This window comes from Anomaloglossus baeobatrachus, chromosome 7 (genome assembly GCF_048569485.1).
Source record: "Anomaloglossus baeobatrachus isolate aAnoBae1 chromosome 7, aAnoBae1.hap1, whole genome shotgun sequence".
NCBI classification, from domain to species: Eukaryota; Metazoa; Chordata; class Amphibia; order Anura; family Aromobatidae; genus Anomaloglossus; species Anomaloglossus baeobatrachus.
In genome coordinates this window covers 26,856,266-26,872,541 of record NC_134359.1, presented here as the reverse complement: position 1 = coordinate 26,872,541, position 16,276 = coordinate 26,856,266, and the positions used below count along the sequence as shown (strand labels likewise).

At 41.6% G+C, this 16,276-nt stretch overlaps 1 protein-coding gene across 5 annotated transcripts in view; it reads left to right on the top strand.

The window, feature by feature from the left end:
- Positions 1 to 16,276, top strand: part of LRP1B (LDL receptor related protein 1B) — a 2,012,817-nt gene that overhangs the window by 1,052,335 nt on the left and 944,206 nt on the right. For all 5 annotated transcript variants that reach the window (XM_075317168.1, XM_075317164.1, XM_075317167.1 and 2 more), the window contains exon 12: positions 2,250 to 2,430. In XM_075317168.1, the coding sequence (XP_075173283.1) occupies positions 2,250 to 2,430 (181 nt within the window). The remainder of the gene's footprint in view (positions 1 to 2,249; positions 2,431 to 16,276) is intronic.

The window sequence follows — 16,276 nt, the reverse complement described above, 5'->3', positions numbered from 1 at the left end:
GTGCCGTTGTCACATAGCTCCGGGGTGCTTTATCTTGAATTCACCATAGCTTGAGAGGCCCTTGTCTCATGACGCCAGGTGCTGACCTTGTTATACTCATACATGCTTTTCCTGATATGCAACAATAACCAGAGAACAGGCTCTCTCTTCTTACTCATAAAATAAGAAAGATTGAATATAGAAAAGCATATATAATATATATGTATATATATATGTATATTACTATATGCTTTTCTATACTCAAATTTTCTTTTTACTGTGGGAAAAAAAAAAAATATATATATATATATATATATATATATATTCTCACAGTAAAAAGCATATAGAAAAACATTTTGTATTCTCACAGTCTCAAGCACTTTGGCTTCTTTACCTCTGTGGTGGGCTCTAGTCCCGTTACATTAGAGTCAGACATTGGATTTTCTTCCATTTAGCTTTATCAGACACGGTATCAGGAGAACAGAAATATTGAATGTACATTAATTAAAATTTAGAGATCGAAATATTATATCTGTTAAAAAAAAGAACACTACCCACCTTTATAATTTTCTACCAATACAGCCCTGATCTTGTAGTGGTTATTATCAATATTTATTGACAATCTACTAAAGCACTTCTTTTTACATTTTTTTTACCCAGACTTTGTATTTGTCCCTGTTAAAGACCATTCTGTTTTCGTCGGCCCATTGTTCGAGTGTCTAGATCAGTAATTCCCAAACTCCAGTCCCCATGGCCCCCAACAGGTCATGTTTTCAGGATTTCCTTAGCTTTACACAGGTGATGCCATGATAATGCTTCCATCACCTGTGCAATGCTAAGGAATTGCCGAAAACATGACCTGTTGAGAGCCATGAGGACTGGAGTTTGGGAATCACTGGTCTAGATCCTTCTGAATACGATCTCTTTCCTCTCTAGTGTTAAGGCCACTTTACACGCAACGACATCGCTAACGCGATGCCGTTGGGGGTCACGAAATTCGTGACGCACATCCGGCTTCGTTAGTGATGTCATTGCGTGTGAAACGTACGAGCGACCACTAACAAGCAAAAATACTCACCTTATAGTTGCTTGTTGGCACGCTCCTCCATTCCCAAATATTGTTGCTTTTGCAGGACGCAGGTTGTTTGTCGTTCCTGCGGCAGTACACATTGCTATGTGTGACACCGCAGGAACGAGGAACCTCACCTTACCTGCGGCCACCCGCAATGAGGAAGGATGGTGGTGGGCGGGATGTCCCACCCGCTCATCTCCGCCCCTCCGCTTCTATTAGTGATGTCGTTGTGACGCCAAACGAACCGCCCCCTTAGAAAGGAGGCGGATCACCGGCCAGAGCGACATCGCAGGGAAGGTAAGTAGTGTGATGGGTCTGAGCAATGTTGTGCACCATGGGCAGCGATTTGCCCTTGATGCACAACCGTCGGGGGCGGATACACTTGCTAGCGATCTCGCTAGTGATATCGCAGCGTGTAAAGTGGCCTTTGGCTACTCCTCCTATCTTAGTATCATGTGCGAATTGTATGAGTTCCCCAGTAATTCCATTGTCCAGATCATTTATAAAGATACTAAACAGCACAGGCCCAGGCCAGAGCATTGCGGATATTGCACAGCACTGGGCCGAGGACAGAGCATTGAGGATATTACACAGCACTGGGCCCAGGACAGAGCCTTGCGGATATTACACAGCACTGGGCCCAGGACAGAGCTTTGCGGATATTACACAGCACTGGGCCCAGGACAGAGCCTTGCGGATATTACACAGCACTGGGCCCAGGACAGAGCCTTGCGGATATTACACAGCACTGGGCCCAGGACAGAGCCTTGCGGATATTACACAGCACTGGGCCTGGGACAGAGCCTTGCGGATATTACACAGCACTGGGCCTGGGACAGAGCCTTCCGGCCCCCGCTTTTAACTTTCCTGCAGTTTGATGGAGGAAATGATCATCTTTATTTTCAAGAGTTGAAATAACGACAATAAGATAATTAGTGATATGTCTACTTTTCAAAAAAAAGTCTTCCATGCAGAAACTTTTTCTTCTATAAAAACAGAAAGCCCATTTGTGCCCTTTCAAGCTTACACTTTGATTAGATTGATCCCGCTTCTAAATTCTTCCTAACGTGATTCTCATAGTTCTATGTTTAATAATTCATCACTGTAAAAGCAGTTACCCAAAGGTTATAAGTGAAAGCTTGAAGTGAAATACATTCGAAGAGCAAATTAATTTCACTGTGGTTATTATGTTAAACAGATCTTGACAACGTGGAAGGAATCGCGGTCGACTGGATTGGGAATAATCTCTACTGGACAAATGATGGACACAAGAAAACCATCAACGTAGCTCGACTGGAAAAGGCATCACAGAGCAGGAAGACTTTATTGGAAGGAGACATGTCCCATCCCCGAGGAATCGTGGTGGATCCCGGTAACGGGTAAGAGCTCTGTCATTTACATTTGTGCCTTTAATTGACTTTGACTCAATGGCTGATGGACCTGAATCCCTTATACCGGGAGCATCATTCAGAAGTGACGACTGATGCCGCTTTATATCCTCGGCTTCATCATTAATGTCATTCGCTAAAGTTGTAGCAATTACGTAACTGTCAGTTGCTTCATCAGACTCATTTAAGAGGCAGCTATTTGGACAGTGAATGTATCTGGTGTTTTACATTAAAAGTGACAGATTTCCAAGAATTAAATGTGTCAAAATTTCAGGAGAATTAGAAATTGACAGATTTAATTTCAATTGGAAGAGGATGGAAGGGAAAAAAAATGTCAACAAATTAAGGATGATCCAATTAATTATGGATTAATTACTGTATTAATTATAAAAATGTAATGTTGTTATTAATTTGTACGTAAATGCCAGAGTTGATATGTTTTCTTTTAATAGTGCATTGTATAGGGTAAAGTCGTGATATCTGCAAGAATATGTAAAATTCTAGTATTTGTGATCTATAGAATTACAAATGTTGCATCAATTGTTGCAACATTTCTTGATGAGTGTCCATTGTCTTACCCTTGATTTCTTGAGAGTAGCTGCATTCTTCTGTTGTTTACACTTTACAAGGTCAAACATATGTAGATTCAGCATTACTGATCACCACAAGACCTATTGCAACAAACTGTTGATTTTGACCTCTTTATATAATGTTCATATGCACCAATTTGGGGTAAGACCAGTGGTTCACGTCATGAGACAACCCCTTTGAGAATTAATTGGAAATCATATTAAAGGCATCCAGTCATTTAAAAAAATGCTATTAACCTGTAGATATGGGGTTAATCTGTAGGTTAATAGGGTTCTGAGGTTATGTGGTTGCCACACTGAGAGTTCTACTGCCGGGAGGAAATGAACTTTATTCCTCCTGGCAGCTATGGGCTTTCAGTCATAGAGGAGTGGCCGGCTTGGTTTCATTCACTGCTGAGTGCATTGTGATCAGCTGGTATAACCACTCTATATAAGGAGAAGGGCTGCACACCAGTGACAGTGCAAAGGGAATAAATGTAAAGCTGAAACTGCTATATGAATACTGGCATGAAAAATACAATAGCTATATGTTAGAATGAAAATATGACAATGGAATCTGCATAACTGCCATGAACTTTAAGAATAAAGAGAAATTTAGCAATTGAATTGATCAATACAACAGAGCCCCAACACCTCGTCACGGTATTCTCTTAGAGGTACTTTGCACGCTGCGACATCGCTAGACGATGCTAGCGATGCCGAGCGCAATAGCACCCGCCCCCATCGCAGTTGCAATATTGTGTGATAGCTGACGTAGCGAACATTATCGCTACGGAAGCTTCACACGCACTTACCTGCCCTGCGACGTCGCTCTGGCCGGCGACCCGCCTCCTTCCTAAGGGGGCGGGTCGTGCGGTGTCTCAGCGACGTCACACAGCAGGTGGCCAATAGAAGTGGAGGAGCGGAGATGAGCGAGACGTAAACATCCCGCCCACCTCCTTCCTTCTGCATTGCCGTCGGGAGGCAGGTAAGGAGATGTTCCTCGCTCCTGCGGCTTCACACACAGCGATGTGCGCTGCTGCAGGAACAAGGAACAACATCGTACCTGCGGACGCACCGACATGAAAATGAACGACTTGACACAGATCACCAATTTTTGACTGTTTCACACTCGTTCATCTTCTCTCCTAGGCTTTACATGTTGCGATATCGTTACCGGCTCCGGATGTGCGTCACTTTCGATTTGACCCCGAAGATATCGCAGGTGCGATGTCGCAACGTGCAAAGTACCCCTTACATTGGGGTCCCTAGCTAATGTGTGTCCTCTCTTGCAGTTAAAAAACTTGCAAAAACCCTAAAAAATTTCTCTTTATTCTTAAAGTTCATGGCAGTTATGCAGATTGCATTGTCATATTTTCATTCTTACATATAGCTATTGTATTTTTCATGCCAGTATTCATATAGCAGTTTCTGCTTTACATTTATTCCCCTTGCACTGGTGCTGGTGTGCAGCCCTTCTCCTTATAAAGTGAAGTTTTTTAGGGTGTGGCCCCGTAGAAGCGTTAAACAAGACGCGAATCGGCCGTCGTCCGACGTGCCATGTATACCTCCCTCCCCCATGCCTTCACGTGTATTCTAATGTTGGATTAAAAGATTTTTGACACAACTTTACCGGTGAGTGCCATTCGACTTACTTTTACTTTGTGCAGCAGGTGTTTTTAGGGTTTTTGCACCCAGTTCAGACTTCGAATGGTGTTCCACACGTTATTTCTTAATTGATGTAACCACTCCTCCGGCACTGACTGATAGCACAGAATTGCATCTCTACAGAGCTGGCTGTCAGTCAGTGTTAGGAGAGTGGTTACACTGGCCACTCACTATGCACTAAGTGGTGACTGAACCCTCGCCGACTGCTCACCTATGACCGAAAGCCGGAAGCTGCCGAGAGGAATAAAGGTAATTTCCTCTCAGTGGCAGGGCTTCTGTGCAGTGGCAGAATGCTATTAACATTACTGTTAATATTATTTATTATTATAGCGACATTTATTCCATGGCACTTTACATGTGAAAAGGGGTATACATAATATGGACAAGTACAATAATCATAAAAATACAAAGCACAGACAGGTACAGGAGGATAGAGGACCCTGCCCGTGACAGCTCACGCAAATTAACCCCATTAATGAAGGTCAATAGTGTTTTTTACATCACAGGTTCCTTTTAGTATTTTCCTAAATGTACATAGAAAATGTGACACTTAAAGATGATCAATCACCAGAATGTTTCCATATAAGCTAAGCAAAGTGCTATATTGGTGCTATCATGCTGATTCTATACATGCCTTTAGTTGTTAGATTGGATGTATAGATTTTGAAATACAGGCAAGTAAAGTTACAGAAATGTACAGTTTTTTGATTGGCAGCAGCTGCCAGATAGCTTACATGTGGGTAGGGTTTTGCTATCTATTTCCGCCCCTGTCTGCTGCCTAGCCACTGTACACCGCTTGCAGAATTATTAGGCAAGTTGTATTTTAGAGGATTTTTTTATTATTGATCAACAACTATGTTCTCGATCAACCCAAAAGACTCATAAATATCAAAGCTTAATATTTTTGGCAGTTGGAGTGTTTTTTTTTTAGATTTGGCTATCTTAGGAGGATATCTGTTTGTGCAGGTAACTATTACTGTGCAGAATTATTAGGCAACTTAATAAAAACCAAATATATTCCCATCTCACTTGTTTATTTTCACCAGGTAAACCAATATAACTGCACAAAATTTAGAAATAAACATTTCTGACATGCAAAAACAAAACCCCAAAAAATAAATGACCAATATAGCCCCCTTTCTTTCTGATGACACTCAGCAGCCGACCATCCATAGATTCTGTCAGTTGTTTGATCTGTTTACGATCCACATTGCATGCAGCAACCACCGCAGCCTCCAGACACTGTTCCCAGAGGTGCACTGTTTTCCCTTCCTGTAGATCTCACATTTTATGAGGGACCACAGGTTCTCTATGGGGTTCAGATCTGGTGAACAAGGGGCCATGTCGTTATTTTTTCATCTTTACTGGCCAGCCACACTGTGGAGTAGTTGGATGCATGTGATGGAGCATTGTCCTGCATGAAAATCATGTTTTTCTTGAACGATACTGACTTCTTCCTGTACCACTGCTTGAAGACGTTGTCTTCCAGAAACTGGCAGTAGGTCTGGGAGTTGAGCTTCACTCCATCCTCAACCCGAAAAGGTCCCACAAGTTCATCTTTGATGATACCAGCCCATACCAGTACCCCAACTCCACCTTGCTGGCGTCTGAGTCGGAGTGGAGCTCTCTGCCCTTTACTGATCCAGCCTCTGGCCCATCCATCTGCCCAACAAGAGTCACTCTCATTTTATCAGTCCATAAAACCTTTGAAAAATCAATCCTAAGATATTTCTTTGCCCAGTCTTAAAGTTTTATCTTATGTTTCTTGTTCATAGGTGGTGGTTTTTGAGCCTTCTTTACCTTGCCCATGTCCCTGAGTATGGTACACCTTGTGCTTTTTGATACTCCAGTAACGTTGCAGCTCTGAAATATGGCCAAACTGGTGGCATATGGCATCTTGGCAGCTTCACGCTTGATTGTCCTCAATTCATGGGCAGTTATTTTGCACCTTTTTTGCCCAACACGCTTCTTGCGACCCTGTTGGATATTTGCCATGAAACACTTGATTGTTCGGTGATCACACTTCAAAAGTTTGGCAATTTCAAGACTGCTGCATCCCTCTGCAAGACATCTCACAATTTTGGACTTTTCAGAGCCCGTCAAATCTCTCTTCTGACCCATTTTGCCAAAGGAAAGGAAGATGCCTAATAATTAAGCACACCTTATATAGGGTGTTGATGTCATTACACCACACCCCTCCTCATTACAGAGATGCACATCACCTGTTTTACTTAATTGGTAGTTGGCTCTCAGCCTATACAGCTTGGATTAGAACAACATGTATAAAAGCATCATGTGATCAACATACTCATTTGCGTAATAATTCTGCACACAGTGTAAATTCTAGACTGTATGGGCTCCTTCCAGGTATGAGTCAGTTCTGTCATGTGATAGGGGCATGTTAGAAATGCAGCCCATACAGTCTAACACTGACAGAGGCCAGGCAGAAGACAGGGGCGGGAATAGATAGCAAAACCCAACCCCCATATAAGCTATTCGGCAGCTGCTGCCATTCAAAGATCTGTACAGCTCTGTACCTTTGCTTGCCTGTATCTGAAAAACTATCCAACCAATCTGACAACAAAAGGTATGTATAGAATCAGCATGATAGTGCCAGTATAGCACTGGCTTTAGGTTATATAGGAAAATCCTCGTGGTTGGTGCGTTTTAATATAAATATTGAATTCTAAAACACTGGTTATAAAACCATGTTAGACCATCATTCTTTGGATCCCTGAAAAATTGTTATCTTACAATAGAGTTCTGGGTTGCCAGTTATGCTTTTTGTTTTCCAGATGGGACAACCCTTTATAAGAGTTATTCCAAACAGTGAAAGTTTTCACATATACATAGGATCCCACTGATTCTGAGAACACGGCTTTGAAATGTCCTCCAACTCAACTTCTTCTCTACCAGATTATTAGAGAAGGTCAAGTCCAACCTATGGCTTTTGCTCGTAGTCCATTATAGAATAAATGAATCTGTGCCAGCATATGCGACCACTGCTCCACACTATTTCAGAGGGTCCTAATAAATCAAAAAGTTATTGCCTATCCTATTAGGAGAAAAATGAGAAGCACTGCCATATGTGAGGCTGCTCAATCCATGATCTGGGTTCCAAGTGATGGACAGGCTCACCTGGAAGGATTGCGCAACCACAGGCACAACTCTGGTTGGGGTGGATTGCTGCACTCTTCGTTGTTCACCAAACAGGGATAAAGAATCCAAAAAAATAAAGGAAAAAGTTTGACGATATAGTGAAATTTTAATTTTTATTGTACACGATGAAGAGAGCGGTCCACTCTAGAAATTAATTGTTTTAGCAATAAATATCACTTTTATTCAAGTGGAGAGACAGTGCCTCTATGTGACGAACTTTTGCCTTCATTTTTTGGATTGCCTATCCTATGGCAATCCAAAAAATGACCAACAAAGAGTAGTTTTTGGCACCCTCCAATGCTCAAGGCATACTCTTAGCAGCACCGCACTAGAAACTAGCTTGCTCATTGTAGCCACTCTTTACCTTGTCTTTTAGATGAGGTCCTGAATGGATAACCTCACTAATAATGGATTTGTCTCATATAGCACATTAATAACATATCCACAGGACCATACATTTCCGGTAGATGCAAGTTCCACCACTGGGATCAGCATCTGTCTTGAGCATGGGGCTCTGTCTTGTGCTGTAATGAAATGAATGGTGAAGACTGACAATTTTCTGAGTTCCCAGAGGAATGAATCGAGAGTATTGCTCATCTATTGTTCCCTCTCCATTCCCGAGTGTGTCAGAGCCGGCATCTGTCAGGTACTTGCAGATATGGCATCAGCATAACCTGTCGAATGTGCTATAAATATCTTAGATGGGAATATGCTTTTCAATCTGCACATATAAAGGGGTTGTCCACTAGTTTTACATTGATGGCCTATCCGTAGGTTAGGTCATCAATGTCTGATCGGCTGGGAACCGACACCCCACACCCCCACTGATCAGTTGCTCTTGGTCCCAGTGGAGGCATCAGGCAGCCGGAAATGCTCAATTCCGGAGCTACTCCATCTTCTGATAGCGGCCAGGGCCAGGTATTGTACATCTACCTCCCATTCTAATTAATAGTCACTATCAGAAGATGCAGCAGCATCGGAAATGAGCATTTCCAGCTGCCACCGTCGGAACCGAGAACTGATCAGTGAGGGTGCGGGATGTCAGACCCCAACCAATTAGACATTGATGACCTATTACATAGTTACATAGTTACTAAGGTTGAAAAAAGACCTAGGTCCATCTAGTTCAACCTTCCTCCACCAGTTCTACATTTGGTCACAAAGTCATTTATAACCAACAATGTTGTGTGTACTGAGGAAATCATCCAGCCCTTTTTTGAAAGCTGTTATAGTATCTGTCATTACTACCTCTTGTGGTAGGATATTCCACAGTCTGACTGCTCTAACTGTAAAGAACCCTTTCCTATTTAGCTGTCGGAATCGCTTTTCTTCCACTCGCAGTGAGTGCCCCCTGGTCCTTAGTCCTTAGTCTTAGTCCCTATCCTAAAGGCCACTTTACACGCAGCGACATCGCTAGCGATGTCGCTGCCGATCGCACCCACCCCCGTCGTTTGTGTGTCACGGGCAAGTCGCTGCCCATGGCGTACAAAATCGCTAGTACCCATCACACATACTTACCTTCCTAGCGACGTCACATGGCAGCCATCCAATAAAAGTGGAGGGGCGTAGAGCAGCCGCAGCAAAGTCACGCCCACCTCGTTGCTGGAGGATGCAGGTACGGTGTTGTTCGTCGTTCCTGGGGTGTCACACGTAGTGATGTGTGCTGCCTCAGGAACGACGAACAACCTGCGTACCAAACGAGCAACGATTTTAAGGAAATGAACGACGTGTCAACGATCAACAATAAAGTGAGTATTTCTGATCGTTAGCGGTCGCTCGTAAGTGTCACACGCAACGACGTTGCTAACGAGGCCAGATGTGCGTCACGAATTCCGTGACCCCAACGACATCTCGTTAGCGATGTCGTTGCATGTAAAGCGGCCTTTAGTCTAAGCCATCAATGTTAAAGTAGTGGACACCCCCTTTAAATCAATTTCATTTTCATAAATATAGGAACCCCCAGGAACAAATACACCTGATACAAAGAGAAAGAAATAGCAGGTAAATGATTGGGATATAAACTGTATGTACGAGATACTTTTCTATTTTTGCACATTATTTTTTTAAATCTAAGGAAACAGACAATGTAGAAAAACAGTAAGAACTATAAAAATACATCTTATAAAATAAGATGAAAACCTGCGCTTAGCCGCACTGAACCCTAGGACAGCTTGTACATTGTGTTACTACTCAAGTTAAGTTTGGGTAAAGCTACGACTTACAATTTTATCTTGATCAAAAATCTCAAACCGCTTATCCGAGTTCTTCCCTGTAAATCTGATGACATCTGATGCTGCAAGCAATATGAGAGATAGACTATCAAATCGCAGAGCTGTCAGGAGAATGATGAGATTTCAGCACAATGCTCAGTGTGAACGAGCCCGGAGCCAATCACTGCCGCTCAAGAACTTTGTGTTCTGGCGAGATTCGCAGGGCTTAATGCTTATTACATTTTACATTGTTACTTTTTATAAAGACACTCATTGAGCCAGAAACATCTAGAACAAAAAAATATATACAGTATATTCGATGAAATGCCAAAAATATAGAAGTGCCGTAATATATTGTGTGTTATGATTCTTGGTTAAAACTCGCTATCCATTGTACAAATATTTATACTTTAACCTTTCCATAAATTTACCAAAATTTAATATACTATTGAAACATGCTTAAAAACCATTGACAGGCTGCAAGTCACAACTAGAGATGAGCAAATCCAAGGTTCAGTGTTCATGCATGATCAGAAGTCCCGGACTTCCGGTCATCCGTACTATGAAGCCGGGTGGACGTATCCCGGCTTCAAACTGGTGTAGTGCGCATGACCGGAATTCTGGGGATGTTCTGATCATGTACACTCAGCAAAAAAACATCGTCAAGTGCGGTGGCAGCAGAGAGGTGAGTGCGACAATGCCTCTGACACTGCACATTCATTAGCATATTAACAGGCCCACTGGGGCGTGCTTACTAGCCAAGGGAAGTAACGTTCTTTCAGCTAGTCCCTGCACTCATTAGCATTTCATAAAGGATCTTTAGAAATACTTTTTATATAGATCTCTTTATTTATGCTACTGAAACAGAAAGACCGGGGGATTCTCATTACAAGTAAGCTGAGCAGCAGCACTCAATGTCAGGCAGCAGCTGCAAAAGCAAACAAGATTTTAGGGTGTATAAAAAGAGAGATTAGATCCCGTGATCCCAACGTATTGTTACCCCTATATATATATCACTTGTAAGGCCACATCTAGAATATGGGATCCAGTTTTGGGCTCCACATTTTATAAAGGACATTCAGAAGTTAGAGTCAGTTCAAAGGTGGGTAACTAGACTACTACAAGGAATGGAGGCCTCCTGTATGATGACAGGGGGGAAAAGACGTCTCAGAGGAGATCTCATTTATATTTATAAATACATGTGTGGTCAATATAAAGGACTGGCACATGACTTATTCCTTCCAAAGACAATACTAAGGACCAGGGGGCATACTCTGCGAGTGGAAGAAAAGCAATTCTGGCAGCTCAATAGGAGAAGGTTCTCTACAGTTAGAGCAGTCAGACTGTGGAATGCCGACCACAAGAGGTAGTAATGGCAGATAATATAACAGCTTCTTAAAAAGGGCTGGATGAATTCCTCAGTACACAAAACATTGTTGGTTATAAGTGACTTAGTGACCAAATGTAGAATTGGTGGAGGAAGGTTGAACTAGATGGACCTAGGTCTTTTTTCAACCTATGTAACTATGCTACTATAGGCTGGGACAGTTAGGCAGGGAAGTCCCAGATTTCCGGTTATCCGTACTATGAAGCCGGGTGTATGCGTCCCTGGTGTAGTGCACATAACCGGAAGTCTGGGTATGTTCTGATTGCGTACACTGAGCCAACATCCATCGTCGAGCGCGGAGGCAGCAGAGAGGTGAGAGTGACCATGCTTCGGACACTGCACCCACAGGGGCGTGCTTACATGCTAAGGGGGGCAACTAGCCAAGGGAACTAACGCCCTTGCGAATAGTCATTAGCATATAATAAAGGACCTCTAAAAATACTTTTTTCTATCATTGTTGTGAATACGTTTTCCAGTTTGGGGGTCCCTCTTGTGGTCAGTGCTGGTGCAGTTGATTTGTGGAACGAAAGCCACACACGTGTAGAGGACTGGCAATCAGGGTCGGATTGGGACTATATAATTGAGTAGTTTTCTCTTGTTACTTGCCGGTGCTCAATGGTCTCCTGTGTGTTAAGGACATTCTGTAACCAGCCCTGCTCACTACCAGAACTCCTCTCAGATAAGTGGTCTTTGTAGCTCTACTGTTTGTTTTCCACTTTCTTGTTGTTTTTTTCTGCTTTGATACTAATGCTTGATTCCTATTTTGTCTGTGTGGAGTTCTTGGTGGAATGGGATCATTACCTGCTGGGAGTGTCTGTATCCTTAGCTCCATGATTCTGCAAGGTATTGTCTTTGTCATGCTTGATATTAATTAAGTCCCTCATCTGTATTAGTTTTTTTGGATCCCAGTAATATCTGAGTGCTGATACAGTGGGGGAGAGGTTGTGTGACCTCAGGATTTTTCCATATCAGAAGTGCTGGTATTTAGGGTTTTTTACGGTTGCAGACAGTGCTCCTTCCTATCCTTTCCTATAAAGATAGTTTGGGCCTCACCTTTGCTGAATCTGTCTTTTCTAGCTTTGTATTGTGTTTTTCTATATCACCATAGCCTTTACATGTGGGGGGCTATCTATATATCTTTGGGGACTGCTCCGATGCAGATTAGCTTTCTTATATCTCTATCTGTGAGAATATTTAGGCTAGAACGGTTAAGCAGGGATTAGCAATATGCACCCAGAGCCGCTCGTGGTTCTAGGTGCATACCGGATCTAACAGGTTCCCTTTAATTTTCAGATTTCCAAGCAATTCCTACTATAGTTTAGTTCCAACCACTCCAACACTGTTTTTTTCTAGACCAGTGTTCGTATAATTAATATATCCAGAGAGTAACAACAAGAAAAAAAATGGTAAAAGCTGCCGGTAAAGACCCGTAACACAATAAGTGCTTTTCAGTCGCTGCCATAATTATGTGAAAACCACGATAATGAACCAGCGAGAAGAGAAAACCTAATTGTCCCTTAACAAGTCATATAAATGTTTAGGACTCTCATTGATTTATTGTGGGTTTGTTTTTCTTTTTTTTCTATTGATGGAAGAATATTGACCCAGGCGTAAAAGGTTGTCTGTATCACTATTAGACAAGTGATGGGTAGATCGGAGTGATTGCCGATTCCCCGTAATGTAATGCCGGTCTATTCAGATTTATTGCAGTGCTTGAGGCAAGTGCATTGAGATGGAGCATTTCTATCCTGTCACCGGTTGTAGCCGAGCATCACCCGTCCTTTATAGTATAATCAACATCTCCAAACACAAGGCAATAAATGGCTAATTGCCCCGCGGATACCACTCCAAGCTCTTATATACACATCATTTACCATATTTTATGCTGGCAGGTTGCGTATCGATCATACACCCTAGTCTAAGGAATGATCCCATTAAAGTGCTCATTTAGCTCCTGCCAATAAGACCTAGTGCATATAATCTACAGAATTGATCTCCGTTGACTATATGGATGGCAAACAAGGTCCCGTGATTGACAGCTGGAAATTAGGTCAAGACGCTGGTGAGATATTGCTTATAAAACTGTCAGCAACATTGTTGAGCATTTTATCCTGATGGGATAATGCGTATTTGCCATCCATAAATCTTTCTGTTGGTAGTTTGCCTGTTGAGTATAAAAAGCCAGTGGTTCATGGAGGCCAAACTTCATTCCTAAATCACTTGTCGTATATAATAACGTCAGCTTCCAGTGTTTGTGTCAGGAGCTCGCTGGATATATGGAGTCACATTACATGAGGGAGATGGGTCTTTATTCTGGCTGAAGAAAATTCATTATTGGTTTAAAGGGACATTAAACCCGAAATATACAGTTAGTCACTATCGGCTTTGATAGTTAAGTGTGAACTGTACTTTCACCAAACTTTGCATAAATTAATAGAACTGGTGAATATGAAAAAATGTTACCACTCTCCTAACAAATCAGATCTCCTGCTTTACACTGAGGAGGAGAAAAAGCATGAAACATGTGTCTCAAATGAAGTTTATGATTTGGCTTCTTATCCTAAGTCATGTGGCAAGGCTTCTTTAAACTTCGATATTAACTTTTAGGATCATTACATTCTACGGGTATCACCAGAGATTATATTCTTTTCCTTCTGAAAAGGCTATTTGCATGTTTAATTTAACAGCAGAGCATTTCATGGACTACAAGTCTCCTTACATCAGCTTGTCAGAAACTTTCCTGCTTAGAGCATTAGTTACAAGCCTCTCTCCTAACCAAATCAAATCTCCTGGGATAGCTTTATGCTTTTTTTGATCAAAAACAGTGTTTACTAAGTACCCTATGTTTATATGCACTATGCTTTTATTTAGTTACAGCAGGGTATGTTTTTACAATTTTTTTTTTTCCTTGGTTTCTTTGTCTCATGGCCAGTGTGAACATGGTCTCACAAGTTCCATGTATACCATCTCATACTCCGGCTCACTTTTTTGTTTTTGTTTTTATACTGAGGTTGGCAAAAAGCATGAAATATGTCCCAAATTAAGTTTCTGATATGGCTTCTTATCCTAAGTCATGTGGCAAGGCTTCTTTAAACTCCGATATTAACTTTTAGGATTGTTACATTCTACGGGTATCACCAGAGATTATATTCTTTTCCTTCTAAAAAGGCTATTTGCATGTTTAATTTAACAGTAGAGCATTTCATGGCCTACAAGTCTCCTTACATCAGCTTATCAGAAACTTTCCTGCTTAGGGCATTAGTCACAAGTTTCGATCCTAACCAAATCAGATCTCCTGCTTTATACTGAGGAGAGGAAATAGCACAAAACATGGGTCTGCAAATGGTGTTTCTGATTTGGCTTCTTATCCTAAGTCATGTGGCAAGGCTCGTTTAAACTTCGATAATAACTTTTGGGATTGTTACATCCTATGGGTATCACCAGAGATTAAATAATTTTCCTTTTGAAAAGGCTATTTGGATCTTTAATTTAGAAAAGGAGAATTTCATGGCCTATAAGTCTCCTTACATCAGCATTTCATGGCCTATAAGTCTCCTTACATCGGCTTGTCAGGCATGTCACTGTCCACAAGAAGAAACTTTCCTGCTTTGAGCCCCAGTCACAAGCCTCTCTCCTAACCAAATCAGATTTACAATGAGGAGGAGAAAAAGCATGAAAACATGTGTTTTCTGATTTGGCTTTTTATCCTAAGTCATGTGGCAAGGCTCGTTTAAACTTCGATATTAACTTTTGGGATTGTTACATTCTATGTGTATCACCAGATCCAAATTCTTTTCCTTCTGGAAAGGCTACTTGCATGTTTAATTTAACAGAGGAGAATTTCGTGGCCTAAAAGTCTCCTTACATCGGCTTGTCAGGCATGTCACTGTCCACAAGAAGAAACTTTCCTGCTTAGAGCATTAGTCACAAGAGTCTCTCCTAACCAAGTCAGATTTCCTGCTTTACACTGAGGAGGAGAAAAAGTGTGAAACATGTGTCTCAAATGGAGTTTCTGATTTAGCTTCTTATCCTAAGTCATGTAGCAAGGCTAGTTTAAACTTCGATATTAACTTTTAGGATTCTTACATTCTACGGGTATCACCAGAGAATATATCCTTTTCCTTCTGAAAAGACTATTTGCATGTTTAATTTAACAGAAAAGAATTTCTTGGCCTATAAGTCTCCTTACAGCGGCTTGTCAGACATGTCATCCTCCACAAGGATAAACTTTTCTGCTTAAAGCCCCAGTCATAAGCCTCTCTCCTAACCAAATCAGATCTCCTGCTTTATACTGAGGAGGGGGAAACAGTACAATTGGAGCTTCTGATTTGGCTTCTTATCCTAAGTCATGTGGCAAGGCTCGTTAAAAGGTCGATATTGACTTTAACGATTGTTGCATCCTACGGCTATCACCACAGATTAAATCCTTTTCCTTCTGAAAATGCTATTTACATGTTTAATTTAACAGAGAAGCATTTCATGGTCTAAAAGTCTCCTTACATCGAGTTGTCAGGCATGTCACTCTCCACAAGGAAAAACTTTCCTGCTTAGAGCCCCAGTCACAAGCCTCTCTCCTAACCAAATTAGATCTCTTGCTTTACACTGAGGAGGGGGAAACAGCACAAAACATGTGTCTGCAAATATTTTTTGTGATTTAGCTTCTTCTCCTACGTCATGTGGCAAGGCTCGTTAAAACTTTGATAATAACTTTTAGGATTGTTACATTTTTTTACGGATATCACCAGAGATTATATCATTTTATTTCTGTAAAGGCTAGTTGCATGTTTAATTTAACAGAGAAGCATTTCATGGCCTAAAAGTCTCCTTACATCGGCTTATCAGGC